Source organism: Eubalaena glacialis, chromosome 12, assembly GCF_028564815.1.
Source record: "Eubalaena glacialis isolate mEubGla1 chromosome 12, mEubGla1.1.hap2.+ XY, whole genome shotgun sequence".
Classification (NCBI taxonomy): domain Eukaryota; kingdom Metazoa; phylum Chordata; class Mammalia; order Artiodactyla; family Balaenidae; genus Eubalaena; species Eubalaena glacialis.
The window spans coordinates 2408594-2432757 of record NC_083727.1 but is presented as its reverse complement, the minus strand read 5'-3'; the positions used below and the strand labels follow the sequence as shown (position 1 = coordinate 2432757).

General features: G+C 50.7%; 1 protein-coding gene across 1 annotated transcript; it reads right to left on the bottom strand.

Moving 5' to 3' along the window:
• Window positions 1-1706: 1706 nt before the first annotated feature.
• On the bottom strand, window positions 1707-23432 carry RNASET2 (ribonuclease T2). Its single transcript, XM_061207050.1, has 10 exons — window positions 23350-23432; window positions 23022-23189; window positions 19714-19774; window positions 16773-16828; window positions 15398-15455; window positions 11880-11953; window positions 7648-7761; window positions 5209-5251; window positions 3708-3779; window positions 1707-2890 (listed from the first exon to the last, which is right to left on the bottom strand). Exons 2-10 carry the CDS (start codon window positions 23096-23098, stop codon window positions 2699-2701), a joined length of 747 nt encoding a protein of 248 aa, XP_061063033.1. The 5' UTR covers window positions 23099-23189; window positions 23350-23432; the 3' UTR covers window positions 1707-2698.
• Between the last annotated feature and the right edge of the window lie 732 nt (window positions 23433-24164).

The following is a 24164-nucleotide window of genomic DNA, read 5'->3' as shown; positions in this document are numbered from 1 at the left end:
TCGCTGAGACACATCCCAGCCAACCGGCCCCATGGAACCCCCCTTCACAGCCCTTCTCAACCATCCCGCCCCCCTTCACCTTCTGCCCCCCGGGGTTGGGCTGTTTGCTGCCTCCTTTGCCTCCAGAAGTCCATGCATATAGAACTCACCTGAGGGCCCACCTGGCTGTAAGTAAGCTACTCCCATCTTGAACGTACACATTGTGAGAACAGACACATCTCAGGTGCTGCTGTCTCATCTTAGTCCTCGTGCATTATGACAAAGGCAAAAGTGACAAAGAATAACCTTAAACTTGTCTAAGAAACCCCTTCAGCCCTGACCAAGTCAAGCCACTCGATCGCAGGGGTTTTACCTGTGTTGAGATTCTTCAAAGATTTCCTTCATTTTCTTATGAGGCTAATAGGTCAGTGGAGAAACTAGACACGGCACTGAGCAAGGTCTGCTCTAAAGGGTACAAAGGTGCACAGCCCGATGGGTCTTGCCTGTTTGCAGGTGTTGTGGGTGAATGTGTCCCCAAAAGATATGTCTGCATTCGAATCCCCGGTGAATGTGAATTTATTTGGAAATAGGGTCTCTGCAGATATAGTCAAGTTAAAATGAGTTTGTTAGGGTGGGCCTTAGTCCATACGACTGTGTCCTTCTAAGAGAAAGAGGAGGGAGATTTAGATGCAGAGACAGACAGACAGACACACACACACACACACAGAGGGAGAAGCCATGTGAAAACACAGATGGATTGAAGCAATGTGTCTATAAGCCGAGGGTTGCCAGAAGCCACGAGAGACAGAAAAGGATCCTCCCCTGGGGCCTTCAGTGCGAGGCTGACACTTGGTCCCAGATGTCTGGCTTCCAGAAATATGAGAAGCCATTTCTGTTGTTTCAAGATGCCCCGTTTGTGGCAATTTGTTATGGCAGCCCTAGGAAGATACAAAAAGCCTTGGAGACTCACCCAGAATGGAAATAAAATTAGAAATTCCTCTGATGAGAAATGCACTATTTAAAAAAAACCTTTATGCTATTAGAATCAATCACACTTGCTTGTTAGCTAATAATAATTATACAGCATGAAAAAGCAGACTTTATTCCTGTGTCACCTTTCATAGTGATTCAATTTAATAGGTTAATTTTTTAAAAATTATTGTTTATTTATTTTTGGCTGTGTTGGGTCTTCGTTGCTGCGCGCAGGCTTTCTCTAGTTGCAGCGAGCAGGGGCTACTCTTCGTTGCGGTGCGTGGGCTTCTCATTGCCGTGGCTTCTCTTGTTGCGGAGCACGGGCTCTAGGTGCGCAGGCTTCAGTAGTTGTGGCACGTGGGCTCAGCAGTTGTGGCACGCAGGCTCTAGAGCGCAGGCTCAGTAGTTGTGGCTCACGGGCTTAGCTGCTCCTAGGCATGTGGGATCTTCCCAGCCCAGGGCTCGAACCCGTGTCCCCTGCATTGGCAGGCGGATTCTGAACCACTGCGCCACCAGGGAAGTCCCAAGGTTATTTTTTAAAGATAGGATTATTTTGAAAATATGGTTGTTCTTAGGATTAAATAATATTTTTAAGTGCTTAACATAATGCCGGGCACATAGTAAGTTCTAATTTAAGTGTTTGTTAAGTAAAAGAAACAGGGCAGTATCAACCTGATTAAGACAGAGTGTTGGGCGTCATAGTTTAACCCACACAGCTAAAAACATTTTAAAGAAGGACAGAGACTGGGGAGAAATAATGTTAAAAGGTAGTTTTAATAAAGCACAGGAAGTCCACTTCACAGACCATTTTAGGTATCCTCATTTTACAGGTGAAATGCCATTCAGCAGGTAAGGACCATGCCTGCAGCAGCCCCCCTGAGCCTGGGACTTGCATCATCTCCGGGACAAGCCCTGTCACCAGGCATCACTACCCAAGGATGCAGCCCGCCCCTGGGGCCACGTCAGCCCCAGCGCCCTAAGGCCTGATGCTGCCTTCCGACAGAAAGGAAAGGAAAGCGGATACAGACTGACCTGCAGCATTTCTGGTCTGCAGGGAGGAGCACCCACTGACTGGGGGTGCTGGCTGGCACTCGGTCATGCACCCAGACTTCCTCTGGCGAGAAGAGAGAAGCCTGCAGCACCCCGCCTCCCTGCCCCTGCTGCCCCCCACACACAGAGCATCTCACCCTCAGAGGACACGCCCATGCCCACCCATGCCAGGTCACCGAGGGAGACGCTGGTGGGTGACCACGGAACAGGAGCCAACAGCCCTGAGGTCGGAGGTGAAGATGCCCTCCTGTGCGCCCCCTGCGAGGCGGCCCGGGCTCCTGCTCGAGGGCTGGTCCCAACGGCCCCCCAGGAGTACTCAGAGCGAGAAGGCAGCTCACTGAGGGACACAGGAGAGAGTTCTCCTGAATCGGTACCATCTGCCCAGACTTGTCTTCCAAGGCTGCCACAGAGATTAATAAAGGAGAGAAAAAGAAAACCATAAGCTTTACTGCAGTCACAAAGCAGCCAAGAGGCAGGGAACTTTCCTCCCTTTCAACGTGCCCAATGTTCACCCCATCTTTACACGTACCACGAAAATCAACTCCCAGACACGGAGTGCAAAGCAAAGCAAACAGAACAGGCTTAGGTAAAGGAGGTTGTAAACAGGAAATTTCACTTCGGAGCTGCTTTTTAAAAAGCAGTGGTTTGTCAATTCCTCTTGCTTTTCAAAATAAAGACTATTTACAAAATGTGGGCATCAGTGATTGGTCTTGTTGAGTGCGGGGTAAAAGAGGACGCCGTCCTTGCAGACCTCCAGCCCCAGGCTCGCCGCCGGCCTCGCTTCCGGCCCTCGGGGCGCCGGCTCCCCGGGATCCATGCAGTTTTGCAGCTGCAGGTCCTTGGAGAAGCACACCTCAATCTGCGCGAGCAGCTGCACCTCCTCGCCGCCCTGCAACGAGGAACAAAAGACGTTTCAGAATTCCGGCCGGATCATCATGACGGTTCTATGATCAGCGCGTTTTAGAACTTGAAGAAAAACAAAAGCGGTGGCTCCGGACCTAGGACCCATGTTCCAGGAGCAGGACCCTAGCTCCAGCGGTGAAGGGGGGCTGGGGCCCAAGGCGGCACCTGTGGTCACCATCCAGCCACTCCCCTGCGCCAGCCTGGCAGCGTGAGGGAAGGGACCCCACTTTCAGCTTAGAAATTTACGCATCGGCAAAGGTGCGCGCAGACACAGCCGGACACACCGCGTCTGCGTCACAGTCCCAGGAGAAGACGTGGCTTTTTGTAGATAAGTAGGTAAACAGCACCCTATCGCTAAATGAATTTAAGACTTTATCAGCTGACAAAAGAAAGTACAATCCATCTATAAGTTGGACAGGTAACTACAACTGAAATGTCTAAGACTAACAATGCAAACACTGAGAGATGTTTAACTGCAACATATACCCACACTGCTTCGCCCCCGCTGCACCGCCCCCCCAGAACGGGAGCCTTCTTGTTAGGGGGAAGCTGCCAGAAAACGAGCCCCATCCTAGCACGGTGTCAAAGGACAGTTTGTTATTTCAAAGTGCGCGCGCACACACACACGCACACACACGCGTGCGCGCCCATGCACACACAGCACAAGCCCGTTTGCACACCCACACGCCCACACATATACCACTCTGTCCTGGGAACTCCACGGTGAGGACAAAGCTCTCAGAAAAACTGAACTTGTCTTCTTGATAGGGACAGAAAGGATGACAGAACATCACACGTCTGACCTGTTTTGGAAGACACTGGACTTTGGGCACGACGCCGTACACACTGACAAGGGCATCTTTAATATCTGAAATCTGAAATTGGATACAGTGCATTAGAAATGAAACTTCAACAGAGAAAATGAACGGTTCTGTTCTACTCACAACGAGTGACACTGGTTTCCGCTCTCACGAACTCAAACAACCGACGACAGCGTCACCGCACCCCCCCCCCCCCGAGCTCCCCTGGCTCACAGACAGAACTGGAAGATGCTGGTGAATGCACTGCCCCACCCCCGAAGGAGACCAGGCTGCCCCCCGGGGCTCCCCGCTCCAGACCGGAACCCACACAAGCTGCCCTACACGGGTCTCCGTTCTCCTTGCTGTCCTGATACAGGGCCTGGAGGCCGGGTGCAAAAGCAGAAGCTCTCCTGCTAGGAGATCAGAGGTCAGGACCCGGCCTGTGCCGTGCGTCACACTGCTTCAGACACCGAGCCTAACGCCTCCGGTACAGAGAAGGAGCTCAGAAAACACGTGTTGCCACTGCTGCTTTTGCCAGAATCGAAATCAGTTCTCTGAATGTCAAGTTCTGAGCAAGGATATAAAAAATTCCCTGTATGTACTTAAACAGGAGTCCAGATGAAACCAAAGGGGCCTGCAAGCACACTGCCTCACGGCCTCCTGGCGGGACGGACAAAGGGCGGCTGACACTCCTGAAGGGCACTGTTCCCTCCGGTCCCTTCTCTCCAGGGAGGGACGAAAACAGCAGATACAAAGAGCAAGACCCGAGTGCAGATTTAGCTCACAAACTGTCAGGAGACCGGAATGATGGTTCAGTATCCAGCCACGACACCGGAACCCAGAACTGCAAAAGTCAGTGGCTTTCAGGCTTTTTTATATCCACACCTTCAGGCTTTTTTATATCCACACCTTCAGGCTTTTTTATATCCACACCTTCAGGCTTTTTTACATCTGCAAAGGGCCACAGAGCAGAGGCTTCAGGCCCGTGGTCTGGCAGCCGCCGATGCCAGGGGTGGCCTGGCTGAGTGCAAACACACCTGTGCTCACACAGAGGTTGACCCTGGGTGGAAACAACCACCTTCTGTATAGGCCACCAGCCAATAGGCTCTGCCATGTTTAAATTTCTGGTTTTCTCACGCAACAAAGCATAGTTATATCATAAAAACAAACGTTCACTTTCTTCCTCAAACTATCATAAAACGGTGGTTTCCAGCTACATATTCCACCTGCCTCTTCAGAACCCGGGACACACTTCTCACCATGAAACCATCAATCTGCTTCAAAATCACCGGTTTAAGTAGCCTTTAGATTACACTCAAAACACAGAAGAAAACAAGATTTAAATAAAACCTATTTAGAAACATAATAGTCAGGTCGGAGGGTCTGGTTTGGGTCGCTTTAAAACCCGAGTGTAGCTCACAGGCTGATGGGAACACTTGAACGTGGCCAGGTGTCCCCAGTTAGCGGATACACATTTGATTAAGAAGCTGAAAGCAAGACTTACCTGGTAGTAAGTAGATGGTGTTATCCCCAATTTTTGGAGCGTGCTAAAATTTAAAGTAAAAAAAAAAATAACTGTATAATGAAGGTCCATTTTCCTTTCTTGTTCTTACCATATTTCACAGTAAAAATGAACACACTCTTAAAGGAAAGTGTGTACTTTCTATTACCTGGGGCAATAAATCTGTTGACAAGGGCAGCATATAAATGGTGCTCAGGTCGCCTGGACCTCCCCTTACCCTGGGCGCACGCGTGTCTGATCTGGGCCCCCCTTCCAGCACCGGAACCTCTCGGCAGGGGTCCGGATGGCCGTGACCAACTGGAACTGCTATCACATAACCACCCATGTGCCACGCCTGTCCTAAACGATAGTTAGCAATTGATTTTGGATTCTAGCCTTATCCTAACAACCTTGCATTTGGTCAGATCTTTAAAATACATTCAGTCTCTACAGCCTGGAATCACTTCCTAAAGCACGTGGTTTTAACCAGCTCTAGTGAATGCTAATCATAGTATGATATGGTTAACTTACTAAATGATAGGTACGGCATAAAAATATTCTCAGATTAATAATTCCAAAAATGCTCTGTATCCCCCATCACGCCTCTGGATTATCCCAGCTGTGACCACGTGGAGAAGATGCAGGGACCCCAGGCGCTGACATCATCAGACAGGGGTCTGCCTGAGGGAAACAGGACTCTAGCCAGGCCCTGCCTCCTTCAGTCATGGTTTCTGGCAAAAGCATTAACGAGACAGTTTCTCTAGAGACTGCACATCGGTGACCTATGGATCTTTGCTGTGTGGTCCTAGAACAAGCGGGAAGAGGTCCTTGAAGACACACACCCACTGCCCGTCCTTGCGCTGTCACCGTAGGATAAATGCCAGATTTCAAACACTTTATGCCCCCCAAATGCAAAACTTCTCAATGATTCTTAAGTATTTATTACAAGTTGCAGTGATATTTTGGATATATTGGGTTAAACAAAATACACTATAAAACCAGTGTTTCTTTTTGCTCTTTTTAATTAGGCTACTAGAAAATTTAAAACCATGTATGTGGCTTGAGTTCTATTTCTTTGGGGTAACATTGCTCTAGAGCCCTCCTGGGTTAGGGCATCACGGAAATACGGCAAAGAGAGAGAGAAATATTGGGGGAAACTTGGCATCTAGACCAGGATAAAGCATAATTTTTCCTACCGAGTTAAGATTAGTTTGGCATTAATCCCCTGGTCCATATCTGTGGGTAATCTGAGACCTTCGGTTCAAGATACTTCACATTTTTCCAGGTTTGCTACCTTTATATTATAAATTGAATTTAAAACTGCTACTTTATGATAATGTGACAGGCTTACCTCTGAGAAAAAGACAATCTGTAGTAATGGTTTATAATCAGAGAATAATAGAAGGGATGTTTAAGTTTTGACTCAATTTTAATTTTGTGAGTACTAAGACTTTAGGTTTTCCTTGGAGAAACTGGGAAAGAATAGGATTTCTCTACGGTTGTTCTATCTAGTTTTTAACAGACATTCTGTTCCCAGGAGAGCCTTTCACTCCGCGGGCCCCTGTGAACACACTCCAGTGATTCCAGAGTTCAGCAACTTTGCACCTGTGTGTATATAGGTAAAGTCACCGACATTCAAAAAGTGTTAAGCAGGAGGTCCTTAATAAATAGCTGTTGGATGAAGGGATGAATTATTCAGATATTTGACTTTAAAACTTTCAGCATGTCGGTTTATTCCCCTTTTCCTGTTTGATTCAATAAAACCTGGGCTGCAAAAAGGAATGAAACTGGGTCATTTGTAGAGACATGGATGGACCTAGAGAGTGTCATACAGAGGGAAGTAAGTCAGAAAGAGAAAAACAAATGTCGTATAATAACGCATATATACGTGGAATCTAGAAAAACGGTAGAGGTGATCTTAGCTGCAAAGCAGAAATAGAGACACAGACGTAGAGAACAAATGTATGGATACCAAGGGAGAAAGGGGTGGGGTGGGAGGAAGTGGGAGACTGGGATGGACACATATACACCACTGATACTCTGTATAAAATGGACAGCTGATGGGAACGCACTGTATAGCACAGGGAACTCACCCGGTGCACTGTGGTAACCTCAATGGGAGGGAAGTCCAAAAGGGAGGGGATACCTGTATGTGTATGGCTGATTCATTTTGTTGTGCAGTGGAGGCTAACACAACATTGTAAAGCAACCAGACTCCAATAAAAATTAATTTAAAAACAAAACAAAACAAAACCTGGGCTGCAGAGTCAGCTGGGACTCACGCTGCTCATGAATTGGGACCGTGAGGTCCGTAGTGGGAAACAGAGGGCACCTTCCTTCCCTCGGGGGCTGGTGGGTGGGAGGCAGGGATGCTGCTCCGGGATGAGGGTGACTTGGGAGAGTGGGGTGCGGAAGGCGAGGCTACAGGACCAAGTCACCCACCTGTTCAGGGCAAGCTCCTTAGACAGATCCAGACTTTTGCCGAAGTATTTCTTCTGGGAATTGAGGGCTTCCAGCTGGGCGGCACAGGTCCCGTGCTTCTCCCACTCATGCTTCCTGTAAGGATGTTTTTTTTAAAAATCTCTGGTTAAAAAGTAATGAAACTGGGCTTCCCTGGTGGTGCAGTGGTTGAGAATCTGCCTGCCAATGCAGGGGACGCGGGTTCGAGCCCTGGTCTGGGAAGATCCCACATGCCACGGAGCAACTGGGCCCGTGAGCCACAATTACTGAGCCTGCACGTCTGGAGCCTGCGCTCCGCAACAAGAGAGGCCGCGACAGTGAGAGGCCCCCGCTTGCCGCAACTGGAGAAAGCCCTCGCACAGAAACAAAGACCCAACACAGCCATAAATAAATAAAAATAAATAAATTTAAATTAAAAAAAAAAAAAAGTAATGAAACTACCTCCCAGTAAACCGTCTGCAGGGGCTCCTCTTCGTGCAGGGCATTCCCGGGCAGGCATGCTGCTGCTTTCACAAAGCGGGAGGGGTGAAGTTCCTCACCTCAACACGGGCCCCCCACCCCGCTCAGGACCGAGGCCCCTGAACCCAGCCCGAGCTCCACGGGCACTCGTCACCGCTCTTCAGGCGCGCCTCTGCTCATGAGCTCCAGCTCACTTCTACAATTAGCAACAAACCCAAGCTGAGAAAAAAGAGAACACCATCGTTCAGGCACCCACAGAATCACACGGCACTGGGCGTCCTCCCGGAAAGCCAGGGCTTGACAGCCAGGGCATTTCACAGGAGCGGCTAAACAGCCACTTCTAAGCCACTGGCACAGAAAAGGCAGGTTCACTAATTACCAACACTGCCTGGGGCCAGTTCCCCACTTGCTTACAGCGTAGACGTCCGTCTACACAGATGCCTGTACTGAAGCAACAGCCCAGCCAAGTGTCTGCCAACAAGCAGCTATTTGTATTCAAGAAAAACATTGCTATTGATCATAATTCCTCACATTTTATCAAAGATTAAAGTTTTACAAAATGTCTTCCGATTCTTCATTTGATTCTCACAACTCTGCAAAGTGAAAACATTATTGCTGGTTTAGAAATGGGGAAACTGAGGCTCAGAGGGGCTGGCTAGGAACCTGGCTTACCTGCCACCCGGCCAGGTAGCCCCTGACCTGCACCCAACCCCACGCTCAGGGCCCTTCCCACTGCCTTGCGCTGCCATCCTATCAATTGCTGAACGTAATTTATACCCACTCTAGAATGATTGACAACTTGTCAATTCAGATGTTAACCACAGTTAGCATGGAAAAACAAAACGGGCATCAGCTTTCCTCAGCTTTATCAGTGATTAATTCATGAAGAGTTCACAAAAAATGTTCATGCAAGCATTCAAAAGGTACTCACGTGCAGAAATACAATCTAAATGTGCACTAATTCTTTGATAACATCACCCAGAGTGCCAACTCTAAGTGACTGCAATAGCTGTAAGTTACAAGTCTCTCAGACCTAAGAAAGCCATGAGGAAAAATAAAAGTAGATAATTAACTTTCTTCATCTAGAATAGCTTCCAGGGTGATGTATTTGATAACTTTCTAAATTCTATGAAGTAGAAAAAGGAGACTCTTTCCAGCTAATTGAACATGTAACTGAATTATGGGTGCCTCAGTTTCTGTAGGACAGGGGCAGCAGTTCTAGAATGTCCTGCAGGGGCTGTTGGAGAAGTGAGGGGCTGAAGCTCACAGAGCACGTCACACACGCCCAAACATTCCTAGCCTGCAATAAACAGTCAAGATGTCCACTGCTGTTACTCTTGGGGCAAGTTTTTTTTGTTTTTTTTTTATTTTATTTATTTATTTTTGGCTGTGTTGGGTCTTCATTGCTGCGTGCGGGCTTTCTCTAGTTACGGCGAGCAGGGGCTACTCTTCGTTGCGGTGCGTGGGCTTCTCATTGCGGTGGCTTCTCTTGTTGCGGAGCACGGGCTCTAGGCGCACGGGCTTCAGTAGTTGTGGCTCACGGGCTCAGCAGTTGTGGCTCGTGGGCTCCAGAGTGCAGGCTCAGTAGTTGTGGCGCACGGGCTTAGTTGCTCCACAGCATGTGGGATCTTCCCGGACCAGGGCTCGAACCCATGTCCCCTGCATTGGCAGGTGGATTCTTAACCACTGCGCCACCAGGGAAGGCCCCCTGGAGCAAGTTTAACTCAACAGACGTTAGAGATAAGAGGATGCTAAAGTGCTGATATTACTGTGGTTCAAAACATCGAATCACACATCTTTGGAATCAGACACTTTCCATTTAACACGAAATTGTCTGTCACCAATCAGACGCGACTATGGTGTGGCCCTCTCAGCCCCAGCAGGCACATGAGTGATGTCACGTCACCCTCCACCATGGCCTGGCCTGGCCTGTCTCAGGGATGAGAGGCAACGATTCCTGCTGAGGCCCAGGGACACCATCCACAGTGAGGCTGCATCGTCAACCAGGAATGACCAAACTCTCGCTCTTTTTCTTACAAGAATCAAAAAACCAACAAAAATCCTCCTTTGCAGAGGGTCGTGCACACAGTATTTTTCAGGATGGCTGATTGTGTTAATAGATTTAATCTTCGGGAATTATCTCGAGCACCAAGTGATACCAAGACCCTCTCCTTCGCATATATGATTCTTACTTGAGATTGAAGAGAGAAGTTTTCGGATGTGAGCCTGCCCCTTAAGGACAGGAGAGGCCGGGATGCCTCCATGGACACTTTATCACCTGCACACCAAGGCGACCTGGGCCACAGCTACCCAGGTGCAATAACCAGGGAGCCGGTAATGGCAGGGCCACGTGAGCTGAGTCCACATCCAAAGGCATAAATATTAGCCAGAGTGTGATATTACCTTTTTCATTTAGAACAACAGTTTTTAAGTGCGTAATTTATCCTGAAAAGGTAAATCATTTTGCCTTTATTAGAACACAAAGTTGAATGTGTGTTCCGCCCACACCACTGGATCAAATGTTGAAGGACTCAGCTCACGGGAGGCCATCTCTGTGTACGTTTAGTGATGTATTTTTAAGCCACTTGACAAAAATCTGTGCGGAACGTCCTAACAACTGGAAATCCTAACAACTGGAAATATTCTAACAACATCCTAACAACTGGAAATATTCTCTTTTGTTCACTTAGTCACCAAAGACTCTGCTCTGAAGTATACTGTGAAGTGCTATCTGAAATTTTTTTTTTGTTTTTCACTATTTGAACTCATCAAGGCCATAATCTACTTTGAAACCACTTTCTAGAACACAGGCCGCACAGAGCCAGCACTGGAGACCTGGACTGCTCGTCTCCCGAACTTTCACGGGGGGCTTCTCTCTTCCCGTGCAGGGGGCGCGGCGGCCTCCAGACCCAGACCCGCGCGTCCTAAAACACCTCTCCCTGCCACACACCCTCGAGTGAACTCAAACCGAACACCAGTGAACCAGGGGGCCAGAGTCACTGTCACTCCATTTTGTTTCAAAAAGCTTTTCTCCAAATTTAACTCTTCCTGAAGAGTCTACACAAAAATATTTCAAAGTTAAATTAATCACTTTGGACAAAATCTGATTCATTGTCATGTGAATTATAAATTGCCACCCTGCAGTGAGGGAGAAAATGAAGAATTATCTTTGGTTAATGTAACGTAAATAAAAGGAATGTCAACTTTATTTTCTCCAAAAGCAACGATTTAAAATGGTCTATTGAATTAAACATAGCACGTTTCTCCTCGGCTCAGCTGCCGCTGAACTGAGGACACTGGGACGGACGGGCTCCGCCTCCGTGAAGACCTCACCTTCCCTCCACCCTGAGTCACAGGAGAGAGATCATTGTCTTGTGAGGACGTCTTCTTTTTTCTTGATCTGTTTCAGGACAACAGCACCATTTCTCTGAGAGACACTCTCTCCTGTCTGATTGGAGTGATGGCTTCTTAGATATGCAAGTATTTGGCTTAATTAAGCCTCAGTAGAGGAAGTTTTTAAAACGAAGTAATGAACGAAATAACAGATTAAAAAGCAAGTTTACAAAGTAAATTCTACCTGCTCTCATTTTTTATCCGTTGAAGACCAGCTCCAAAAATGGCACAGCAGATGAAAGGTCAGTCTAGCTTCTGAGCCTCGGGAGACAGGTTCTACGTTACCTGTGCTCCCGGAACAGCCCCTAAGCCCTCACACCTGTGCTTCAAGGCTCGTGACGGCCCCCAGAACTCAGACTCACCACAAATGGAGGCTGCGGTTAGGAGACGGATGGAGCAGATCAGGCCAGTATATCTTCATGTCTGGCAAAAGGTCCTGTGCATAGTGACAGCAATAATAATAAATCGAGGTAGGACCTAACAACTCAAAACCTAGAAGGCAAATCTGAGAAACTAACACATTAATAGAACTGAGCTCTGTGAATTAATAACACTCAGGTGAGTAAAATGATTCTGGGTTTATTTTGCATGAAGTGTTTCTTAAGACAGACCTGAACGTGAAATCTGGGTAATCGTGAAAGTGTATTTGAAAATACAAGCTCTGACAGGTGAATGGATAAACAAATTGTGTCCATCCAGACAATGGAATATTATTCAGCACTAAAAAAGTGAGCTATCAAGTCAGGAAAACACGCGGAGGAACCTTAGTACATATCACTGAGGGAAAGAAGCCGACGTGAAAAGGCTACCTACCGCATGATTCCAACTACATGACATTCTAGAAAAGGCAAAACAATGGAGACAGTGAAAGTCAGGGGCTGCCAGGGGTTGAGGTTGGGGAGGGATGAACAGGCTGAGCACAGGGGATTTTTAGGGCAGTGAAACTACTCTGCATGCTATTATAATGGTGGATACATGTCATTACACATTTGTCCAAACCCATAAAAACCACACAACACGAAGAGTGAACCTAACGTAAACTGCAAACTTTAGTTGGTAATAAAGTATTAATACTGGTTCATCACTTGTAACGTGTTCCTCACTAACGCCGATGTTTTGACTGGGGAAAGCTGTACAGGGTAGGGGCATGGGGGGAAGTGTATGGGAACTCTGTCCTTTCCACTTAAATTTTCGGTTTTAGGTTTCTAAAACCGCTCTAAAAAATAGTGTCCACTAATGAAATCAAACACAAAATACAAGTTCTCTCTCTCCCTAGAGAAGAGCTCGTCTGAGCTTGCCAGTGTTAGCCCTACGCTGGTCAGATAGTCACCCTAAACTGAGCAGCATTCAAGTTTACTTTCCAATTCCCACACACCCAGGGGGCCAGAAAAGGTTCCATTAAAAAAAGGTGTGTAAACAGGCCCAGGATGACCTCACCTTCTCAGCCCTGCCACCACTCCCGCTGTGATGGGTCCTTCCCATCAACCCAGCAGCTATGAACCAATTTCACACACCCCCCCGACCCCGCACGGCCGGACATCTCCCGGGACGCTGCCCTCCCCGACTGACTCCATTCCCACCTACACTCTGCCTGCCACAAGCTGGCTTCAGCCCCCATAGCTCTCAGGGGAGCAGGGTGACGATATAATTTATTGCCCAAACTAGGCTGCTTTTGTTTGGGACAGATGCTAGATTGGACACTCTGCTACAAAGCAAGTAAGGCGGCACTGCTCTGAACAAAGGGCAGCTGCCGGTCACCTCCTGGCCTGGGCCCGCAAGCCCTCCATCCAAAGGGCACCCCGCCTTCCCTTCAGGAACCCTGGTTACACTCCTTCGCGAAGCTCCCCTCTGGCTGCTTCTCCGCATGGCCCTTGTCCCTCCTGCTCTAAACACCGGGGCTACTGGAGGCTTGTCCCTGCCCACTCCACACTACCCCATCCGCGCTCACGCGTACGGCTTACTGACTGCGCTGATGCCGAAGTTCATCTCCAGCTCAGACCTCTCTCCTGACACACTTTCCCTACCTGGATGCTTCCAGGGCACTTCAAACACAATGTGTCCACAGCTGACCCTCGATCCCATCTGCCAAGGCCCGGTCCCCTGGGCCGGGGAAGGAGGCTGACACCCACCTAGTTAGACAAGCCCCCACCCAGAGTCGGTCCTGCCTGCTGCTTCCTCCCCCTCCATCCCCACAGCCTCTGTCTATTCAAGGCTCCTGGCCTCTGGCAGGGACCCTGCAGAGCCTCCTCACTTAATAGGCAGGCAGCGGGGCAACCACAGAAAAGCCACACTGGCTTCCTTCGCTCTCCAGCTTGAATGCTTCCAACAACTTCCCTCTGGGTCTTCACGCAGACAAACAATCCTTAACCCGTACACAGGCTCTGTAGGACCTGGCCCTCAACAGTGCCCCGGCCCACTGCTCACCCCCCAGCCAAACTGGCTTCCCCCATTTTCTCAAAAGCTCCGTCCTACCCCGGGGCCTTTGCACATGCTCCTGCCCCAGCCTTCCTCTCCCGTCTCCTGGTTAAGTCGGATTCCAGCACTCTATCACCTCCTCAGGCGAGCCTGGCCCAGGTCCACCATCCTAAGCTCTAAGAACTCTCCCCCCAGGCACCCCGCTTGTCACTCTGTGATGTGTGTGCTGGCTCCCGGCTGCAGGCAAGGTGGGCCGGAAACCTCGTCTGGCTCTGCTCCCCGTGTCCCCAGCCCCTGGCCCGGTGCCTGCTACACTGCAGGCACACAGAACACTGCTATGAGTAAATTAACCTGGATGCCGCCGCACGATCACAAGACTCTAACCAGGAACGTCAGGGGGAGTCGAAGTCAGTCCGGGAAGAGAAAAGTACGTCTGAGGAAAGAGACCTCGCCAGGCTTTGGGGTCCCGGCCTCTCAGGCCTGCAGGCTCACAGCACTGAAGGTCCTCGTGAGAAGGAAAGAGGAGGAAATAATTCCATTTGGACTAGAACCTGTGATGGGTTTGGAACTAACTACCTTGTCCTCCTGGCGGCTGCATACTCCTGGAAAGGGTCCGTAATTCTAGCAAATCCTAATTCTACCCCATGCTTTCAGGGAGGCCTCAGTAACCGCACAGGCCCTGCCCTGTAAATCCAGGTACTAGTTACCTTGACAGCTGACTAGTCACACATGAGGGGTTGTCAGCACCCTGTGGAGAGGTGAACACACGCGTGTGCACGTGTGCGCGTGTAGGTGTGTGTGCACGTGCGGAAGGAGTGTCTGCTACCAACTCTCGTATACCCCAGTGCCAGGAGTCCCTCTGTACCATGAGCCTTTGTCCTAGAAAGGCCCGCCGCTCCCTCGCTGCTGACGGGGCCCACTGAGAAACACGCCCTGCCCGCAGCCAGCAAGGACGGCCTGGGGGCCACGGCGCCTCTGCAAGCCAGGGCCGCGCACACAGGCCTGAGCACAGGCCGAGCGGCCGGGGGTCCCGGAGCAGGGATGGCGGGCCGCGGGCTGGGGCCAGGGTCACCTCACACGGTCACTGTGGCGCTTCGGGCCCGGGGCAGAGGAGGATTTAACTAAATGCAAATCGTATTTAACTTGTGGGACTATTTCAGATATCAGTAAATGCTGGTGAATATATCTTAAAACATGACTTTGAGGGCACACTTAGAGGAGGAATCAATCTATTGGGAGATTGTGATTGACACGTACACGCTGCTCTGTTTAAAATGGGTAAAACCGTAGCACAGGGAACTCTGCTCAGTATTATGTAACGAACTAAATGTGAAAAGAATTCGAAAAAGAGTAGACACATGTGTATGTATAGCTGAATCACTTTGCTGTACACCTGAAACTAACACAACATAGTTAATCAACTATACTCCAATATAAAATAAAAAGTAAAAAAAAAAGTTAATACCTTGATCTCTTCTGGATTAAAATGCCAGGATCGGTTACATTCTTCACTTTTATCAGGCCTTGAAATTAAAATGGAAAAAATAAAGAGAAATTAGTCTTGGTTGGGCTGGTTCCAAACAGCATGAGAAAACACCTGCGTTAAGGTCTGTAGAGAACGAAAGGGAGGTGACTTCTAACTGGGAATTCCTTCTGCCACGTGAGTCATGCTCGGGCACCAGAGGTCACTATTGGAGTTTCTTTCAAAGTGGAAAGTCGTTCAAAACATCCAGGCACAATGCAAACAGGCCGACTTCCTAGCAGAGAAAGCAAAGTAAACAAGCCGGTAGGGGGCGCCCCGGAGCTGGCCCGGTGGGGATTTCTGGCCGGGTTCTGAGTCTGCAAATCTCCACTCATCAACCACAGTGTGAGAAGAGCATGAGTTCCCGTCTCTTTAAAGGCGTCGAGGATTAATGGGACAACATACGTATCGTGCTCAGAAGTGCCTGGTGACGGCTTAAGATTAGCTGGTATGTTTCTTTTAGCACCGAGCACGTGTACCCTCCCGACCTGTGCGTGTGACGCTGTCCTCACGCGTCTAATTCTGGATGTGTCAACTCTCAGCCTCCGCCTGCAGCTGACATCATGAGGGACCAAACCTGCTTTCTCCAGGGTCGGCAGGCCCGCCCAGCACCCGAGACCAGCCCAGCTCCCACGGCGCTGGGTGCTGTCCCCCAGCTCAAGGACAGCCGAGGATGTGAGCACAATCCCAGAAACCCAAAGGCGGGACGAGGCCAGGTCCGCAGGCCCCGGTTTAATTTGCTTCCTGCTGACCCCTGTCCCTGCGGGATGAGCAGCCCAGCAAGAGCCAGGATGGCCCTCCTCTCTGGGAGAAGCGGCACCAGGCCGATCCCTTCGGGCAAATTAGCACACACGGTTTAACATCACAAATATACGCACAGACAACAAAAAAATAAACTAAACAAAATGCAGGCAAAACCAGAGAAATAAATTTGGGTGTCTGTGAAGTATGTATACTACATATACACACCATATATATATGTAATATACACACATTTATTTATTTATTGTTATGCATTTACTTATTGGCCCCAAAAGAAGAAAATAAGAAAATTAAGATTTAGTGATCTACAATGTACCGAGAATCCTTAAATGCATATTTAAACTAGACTGTTCCTGTTCTATCAAAACAGAACTCAAGTACAACAGAAGTAGGGTTATGTTAGAAAGACTAAAGATGCTTTTCAATAAGGATCTGGTCTACTGAGTAAACTCCTAACAGAAATCACAAGTATACATATCAGGATCAGACTCAAGCTAGATCTCCAGGCCAGCCAGCTTCTGAGGCTGCTGAAGTTTTAAATGCATGAAGTACTTGCCATAAGCCGTGTATGGTCCAGTAATCTGGGGGGTCTTTGCAGTGGTTCTTAACTTCCTATGGAGAAAAGACAGAGAAGACAACTAACTGGTTTGTTGTTTGTTAAATACACTTAACAACCTTCCTTTCTTTTGACAAATATCAATGAGATCCAATACAGGACTAACACGAAATAAGTTCCGTGGTAATTTACCATAAGCAATATTCATGAGAATACCACGGGGAGGGGGGCGGCTGGATATTTCATTTGAAATGAGTGAACCAACGATTTGGAAAACAGAATTTAATAGCTACTTTTGTTCTTTTCATGTGCTTGAAAATTAAGTCAATCTGATGGATACACTCATACTTACCCACGAATAATTTTCTTGTCATAAAATCAAAAATGAGAACAACAGGCTGACGGTATCCTGCTAAACTCAAGTTTGTTCAGGCACCAGGCCCCAAATACAACAGTGGAATAATAAGTATTGAAAATCTGGAGCCAAGAAAAATGCCAAGGTGAGAATAGGAGCATATCCTTAACATGAAAGATAAACTCATAGAGATAAAAATCTCAGTGTAACACTTTTTAGGGACCTCCAAATTGTTTAGCTAAAATGGGGTTTTTCCAAAACCATAATCCCCTCAGCTATCAGGCAGTGGGTCAGAAGCCAGGCCCGGCAGCCCCGCAGTGAATAAGCAAATGAACAGCACTTGCCGGGTCTGGCAAGGAGCCGCTGAGGCATCCTGCTCGCGTGCAAGCCCTTCCTGTTCGAATCACCTTCTGATGTAGGGAGGCTGCTGCTTTTTACGGTTGGTCTGGAAATGAGGGCAGGCCTGGTTTAGGTGCCTGAAACGTCTGATGTGAGGAGGCTACAGAACAAGCAGGCAGAGGGCAGGAGGACAAAGTGTGGGATCAGAGTGAGAGGTCGTGGACTTCATCTCATCCCCAGGGAAACCACAGCCAAAGCAGGTGGGCCCTTTCCCACGGTGCAAGGCTGGGGACGGGCAGAGACAGGCCCCAGCGGGGATCTTCTACCTCAGCTCTACGCCCAGCATCTCAGATGAGCCCTTACGGGGGGAACTGAGGTCAAGGTGCCGCTTTCTTTCCCGCGTCAGCAAGTATTCGTGAGGGGCCGTGCTGAGCACTGAGGACAGACCTGTCCCTGCACCTGTAACGTGTACATCGCTCACGCGGGCAGGAGCCCAGAGACGGCCCTGTCCCCAGGATGACACTGGACTGGGATAGCAGGACCCTTGTCATGGCCGCCCTGGATCGAAATGAATCCCCTAACAATGATATTTTGCTAGTAATTGACTTTTTTCATCTCATTTCTAAAGCCTCAAGGCAGGAATGCACTTCCATGCATATTTAGTCAGCACACAGGAACACCCACAAGTTTCGTCCCAGGCCCTGAAGGCAAATCTCCCAGTGTTACCCAGGGTAGGAGCTCCACACACAGGTCCTTCTTGAAGGAACCCACGGCTCCCATGCATCCTCACTACGTAGAAGTGAGAGCTAGATCCCCAACAAAATTGAAAACAGCTTACAGGCAACTCCATTCTCCCCACCGCCAACTGTCCTCCCTACCCTGGAGCAAAGAACCAGCACCAGAGGGAGAAAGGTACAGGAAGTTGTAAAGTTTGGGAAACTAAAACCAGAGCAGTCTAATACAGTTAGAGACCCCCTCTTAGAAATGAGTCTCCAGGGGCAGCGTGGTGGCTGCCAGGGGCGGGGGATGGGGAAACGGGGAGAGAGATGCTCCTCAGAGGGTACAAACCTCCAGTTATAAGATGAACAAGCCTGGGGATCTAACGAACAGCACGGTGATTACAGTGAATAATGCTGTTTCATGCACTTGAATGCTACAAAGAGAGTAGACCTCAAATGTTCTCACCACACGAAAGATGTGGTAACCGTGTGATGGGAGGGGGGTGGTAGCTAATGCTATGGTGGTGATGCTTTGCCATTTACAAACATCTCCACCTCCCAGTACTTAAAAGGCCTCAAAATTGAGAATTTTCAAGTCAAAATTTCAGAAACACTGTCAATAAAATTAGGGCCAGCTCAGCAATATGATGAAACGCCTTTAGAGTCGTGGCACCAATACCAGGATCGGCGTGACAACTGCCCCCAAGATGGACGGGGGGGGGACACGGCCCGCAGGCAGCAGGAGGGGCGCCAGCTGGCTGCTCTCGGGTGAGAGCCTCTGTAACACACTCTACAAGGACATGGGCGCCAGGCGAGGCAGGGCCAGACGGAGGCCACCCTGAAGGAGGGAAGGCGCCATCTGTGCCGAGCGGAGCAAAGGAGGACGGCAAGGCTCGGGCGGAGACTTTTAATGAGACTTGCAATAGTGGAGGGAGGGGACAGGTCAAGGCCTGTCCCCGGAGGGCATGCTGAAGCCCTAACCACAGGCCCTTCTGAATGTGACTTTATCTGGAACAGGGTCTTTGCAGGTGTCATCAAGTTAAGATGAGGTCAGACTGGATGAGGGTAGGCCCTCAGTGCAATCCCTGGGGTTCCTATAAGAAACAGACACACGGATGGAGACCATGGCGCGGAGGCGGGGCAGAGGCTGTGCCTACAAGCCAAAGAGCGCCGGCACCGCCACAAGCCAGGAAGAGGCGTGGACCACATTCTCCCTCGAAACTTCCGGAAGGGACCTGCCGCACCTTGGTTTCAGACTTCTGGCCCCCAGAACTGGGAGGATACATTCGTGATGCCTGAGCCAGCCACCGCCGTCTGTGGGCCTGTGTCACCGCCCCCAGCACCTTGCACAAGGCCCTCCCCGAGGGATGGTCTCCGGTGGGAAGGCGCTGCCTCATGGGGCAGGACAGGCCGGGAGGTTCCGTCGGCAAGAGGCGCTCGGCGAGGAAACCTGCTGGGCAAGCTCCTCGTCGCGGGGGGGGGGGGGGGGGGGTCACAGGTCAGAGGGGCCGCTCCAGGCGCAACTCACCTTGCACACTGTCGCAGGCCAGTGGTGAACCATAATTAGTTTATGCCACTCGTGGCTGTCACTGTTAAAAGACAAGGGACGTATTTTTTAGGAGCTTTTTAAAAAGTCACAGAAAGATCAATTCATCCATCCACTCACGCCAGCGTTCATTCGGGGAACACGGGGCGCCCGCCGCAGGCCAGGCGCTGCTGCTGCGGAGGCGGCCCTGAGACGGCTGGGGGACCGAGTCCCTACCGTCCCGCAGCGCACCTGCCAGCGAGGGGGACGACTGCCGTGGCGACCGAGGACGCACGGGGACGCACGGCGCTGAGGGCCAAGGACTACGACCGAGGAGGACGGCAGGCCTGCCAGGTGGGGAGATGGCTGAGATTTTGGATCAGGCAGCCGGGATCCCCCCGCTGAAGGGGAGCAGAGAGCTGCAGTGAGGGAATGAACCAGAAGGCGCCCTTCTCCTCAGGTGTTCACGCGGTGCACACACAGACCCCTTACCCCTCGGCAGCATTTGTGAGACCCAGAAGCCTGAAAACAGAATGGTTTTCGTAGCTCCCGTGGCCACGGAACCCCACCTAGGGTGGCACGCGAGGCTGCTGTCACCACCCCACCCACCGGGAATCTTTACTCGTTCTCTGCAGGATGGGTGACGTCTGGGCCTAGGGGCTCCTTCTCACGTCCCCGTGAAACCCACCCGTCCCTCCCTGAGACTCTCCATGAGGGGTCGTGGAGTAGCATTCACACGGGGACCCCCCCCTCCCACCAGGTGTGCGAGGCTTAGCACACACAGAGACAGGCAGAGAGGCCGGCTGGCGAAAATCCTCGCCGTACAGACGGAAGACAGCAGCAGCAACAGGGGATGCAACTCGAGCAGACACGTAATTCAGGATAAATGCATTTTTGGAAGGAAAGACTCAACAGCAGGGCTTCCCTGGTGGTGCAGTGGTTGAGAATCCGCCTGCCAATGCAGGGGACATGGGTTCGAGCCCTGGTCTGGGAAGATCCCACATGCCGCGGAGCAACTGGGCCCGTGAGCCACAACTACTGAGCCTGCGCGTCTGGAGCCTGTGCTCTGCTACAAGAGAGGCCGCGACAGTGAGAGGCCCGCGCACCGCGATGAGGAGTGGCCCCCGCTTGCCGCAACTAGAGAAAGCCCTTGCACAGAAACGAAGACCCAACACAGCCAAAAATAAATTAAAAAAAAAAAAAAAAGACTCAACAGCAAAACAGTATTAAGTTCTTACACATTAGTTCTGTAAATAGTTGAGTACTGCTGAATAAGTAGAGAATTCACAATATTTCAAAACTTTTTTCAGTCTGAACTAATGAGCACGTGCTCAGTACAAGAGAAAAGAGAAGAACTGCAGCAGAAGCATTAGAGCTGGGGGAAGCATTAGAAGAGGTTTTTTTTGTTTTTTTTTTTCTGGGTACGAAAACCTTATTTCACATGGGTGGAAACTGAGGCTGGAAGGTTAGGCAGAGGCCAGGAAAACTAGACCACCAGTATGCAGTTTACAATAAAACTACCAAGACTCACAACGTCTGTCACACAATGACCACCCACCACCCAGAGAGAAACATCCTCCCAAAGCGGTGGAGATGCTGCCTGTGCTGTAAAGAGAAAGGCCCACGAAGCAGAGAAGGAGGGCCTGGGAAAACACCCGCTGACCTGTGAGGCCCTCAGGGTCGGACTCACCCTCATGTTCTCGAAGCCATGCCTCGCTCGCCAACTATATCAGCGGCATGAATCGTGAGAATCAGCTGGCGGTGACCACACACTACTCATACTACAGCCTAACGTCTTCGCTGACATGTACTGATTACTATCGGGCAGGCATGGTTCTAAGCACATTCTGTACTTTAACTGATGTCTCCTGGCATCAAGGATAGGAGGCAGGTGCTGTTACTCTCTCGACTTGAGGATGAACGACCTTGATGGAGAGCTCCAAGGTCCTACATCTGGATATGAGCTAGCAGTTCATACTCAACCTGTACACCACACTACCTCTCCGATGATACACTCTTAACTTGATAGCAACAATTAGTTAATTAATGTAGCTCTTTTTCAGAAAATACACTTCCTGGGAAAACTGAAATTTAATGTTACTTTTTAAAGTGATAAAACAGCAACGGTGGTTCATTAAAAAAGAAAAACAATTTACATTCCACCAACAGTGCAAGAGGGTTCCCTTTTCTCCACACAGCCACTACGGAGAACAGTATGAAGTTTCCTTAAAAAACTAAAAACAGAACTACCATATGATCCAGCAATCCCACTACTGGGCATATACCCTGAGAAAACCATTAATTCAAAAAGACACATGCACCCCAATGTTCACTGCAGCACTATTTACAATAGCCAGGACATGGAAGCAACCTAAATGCCCATCGACAAACAAATGCATAAAGAAGATGTGGTACATATATACAATGGAATATTACTCAGCCAAAAAAAGGAACGCAGTTGGGTCATTTGTAGAGATGTGGATGGATCTTGAGACTGTCATACAGAGTGAAGTAAGTCAGAAAGAGAAAAACAAATATTGTATATTAATGCATATATGTGGAATCTAGAAAAATGGTACAGATGAACCTATTTGCAAAGGAGAAATAGAGACACAGATGCAGAGAACAAACGTATGGACACCAAGGGGAGAAAGGGGGGTGGGATGAATTGGGAGACTGGCATTAACATATATACACTACTATGTATAAAATAGATAACTAATGAGAACCTGCCGTAGAGCACAGGGAACTCTACCCAATGTTCTGCGCTGACCTAGACGGGTGGGATGGGGGGAGGGGTGGGAGGGAGGTCCAAGAGGGAGGGGATGTGTGTATACATACAGCTGATTCACTTCTTCGTCACACAGCAGAAACCAACGCAACGTTGTAAAGCAGCTATACCCCAATTTTTTTAAAAAAGAAAACTGATCTTTTCCCAGGCCTGCGAAGTAAGTATGAAATCCTTCTGTTAACTGGAGCATTACCCAAATAAAACAGAAGGAAATTAAAATCTGGTTCTCAAATCTCGGTCTCCACTACAGAAGTAAAATGAGACTCCTCTCCCAGACAGCCTGTTTACCCCTTAAACTGTCAGCTGCAACAGAAAGGATGGAAAGAGGGAACGAGAAGGAGCGGAGGAAGGGCGAGAGAAAGAAACCTGGAAAGAGGAACCACGACCACCTCGCCAGGATCTTACCGGACCCTGGACGGACAGCGTGCGCGCACCGCCCCCGGGAGACGCTCGGAGGCTCGGGGCACCCGTGTCCCCCTGCAGGCCCTCCCGCCCCCCCACCCGCCCCTCCGCAGCTCACCTCCTCCAGAGCCCGCGCGCGCCGCCCAGGCAGCACAGCGCCAGGCACAGGGCGCCCAGGCGGGCCGCGGGCTTCATCGGCCGAACCCGGCGGAGGACCCCGCAGGGGCACCAAGGCGCGGCCTTCCGAGGGCGCGAGGCCGTGTCCAGCGCCAGGCCCTGCGCTTCCCTGAAAAGGGACAGATTTCCTTAAGACGACCGTGCACCGGGCCGGCGGCCACCGAGCAGCGCGGCCAACCCCCGCCCACGGCCGAGGACGCGGCGCCCCCGAGAGGCGCCGGAACCCCGCCCGCCGACCACCGGGAGCCCCAGGGGCCCCGCCGCCTCACCGGGCCCTCCAGGCGCACAGCACTCCCGGCCCGCGCGCTCTGCGATCCTCGCCGCGACCCTCGCCTGGACCCCGCGGCCCAAGCCGAGCCCTGCGCGTTTCCGCCCCGGGCGCCTGACGTCACGCCCCCAGCCCGGGACCAGCCCACAGCCCCGGACTCGCCCAGGGCGCCCCAACGCCACGCCCCTGGGCGACGGACGCGCGCCCGGCTGGCGAACACGCCACGTGAGGCCCCGACGCCACGCCCCTTCAGGAGGACACGCCCCCATCGGGAGGACACGCCCCCGGCCCAGGTCCGTCCTTCTGCCCCCTCGCCTCTTGGACGCGGCTTCCCTTTCGGTGTAGTTCACGCCCGCCCTTGGCCCGGACCCGTGAAGTCGACTTTAAAGCCACCTTCTCTGATGTCCTCGGTGCCGCGGCCCCTCCTCCCGGCGTTGAGCTGCCCGGGAGCCGGTGCGGTCAGGGCCACGTGGCCAGCCCGTCAAGGAGTGGGACAGTGTGTGGAGAGAGCGGCTTGCGGCCGCAGAAAAGGGCGGGGAGGAGGCGGCTCCCTTGGAGCCAGGCTGTCTTCAAGGAGGTGCGACCCTCGGGCCGCAGCAGGCAGAGAGGCGCGTGTGCCGTGTCCTCCCCACCACAGGGCCTGTTGGGGCAGCCCTCGATCCCCCCGGGCAGTCATGTCTGGCCAGCTCCAAGACCGCAGAGGGCCCCCTACCGTGACCCCACGCGATTCCCTTGGTCTCCGCTCCATTCACATGGGCCGCGCTCTGCGCAGCACTTCACAGACTTAGAGCAGCAGGGCGTCGGGGCTGAGCCTGC

Excerpts from the sequence above, each read along its gene's own strand:
- RNASET2 (XM_061207050.1), bottom strand. The coding sequence starts at position 23,098 with ATGAAGCCCGCGGCCCGCCTGGGCGCCCTGTGCCTGGCGCTGTGCTGC. Across the intron at positions 15,456-16,772 it reads TGGACCATACACGGCTTATG|GCCTGATAAAAGTGAAGAAT; the intron begins GCAAGTACTTCA and ends TTTAATTTCAAG. Across the intron at positions 11,954-15,397 it reads TTAATCCAGAAGAGATCAAG|GACCTTTTGCCAGACATGAA; the intron begins GTATTAACTTTT and ends CACTATGCACAG.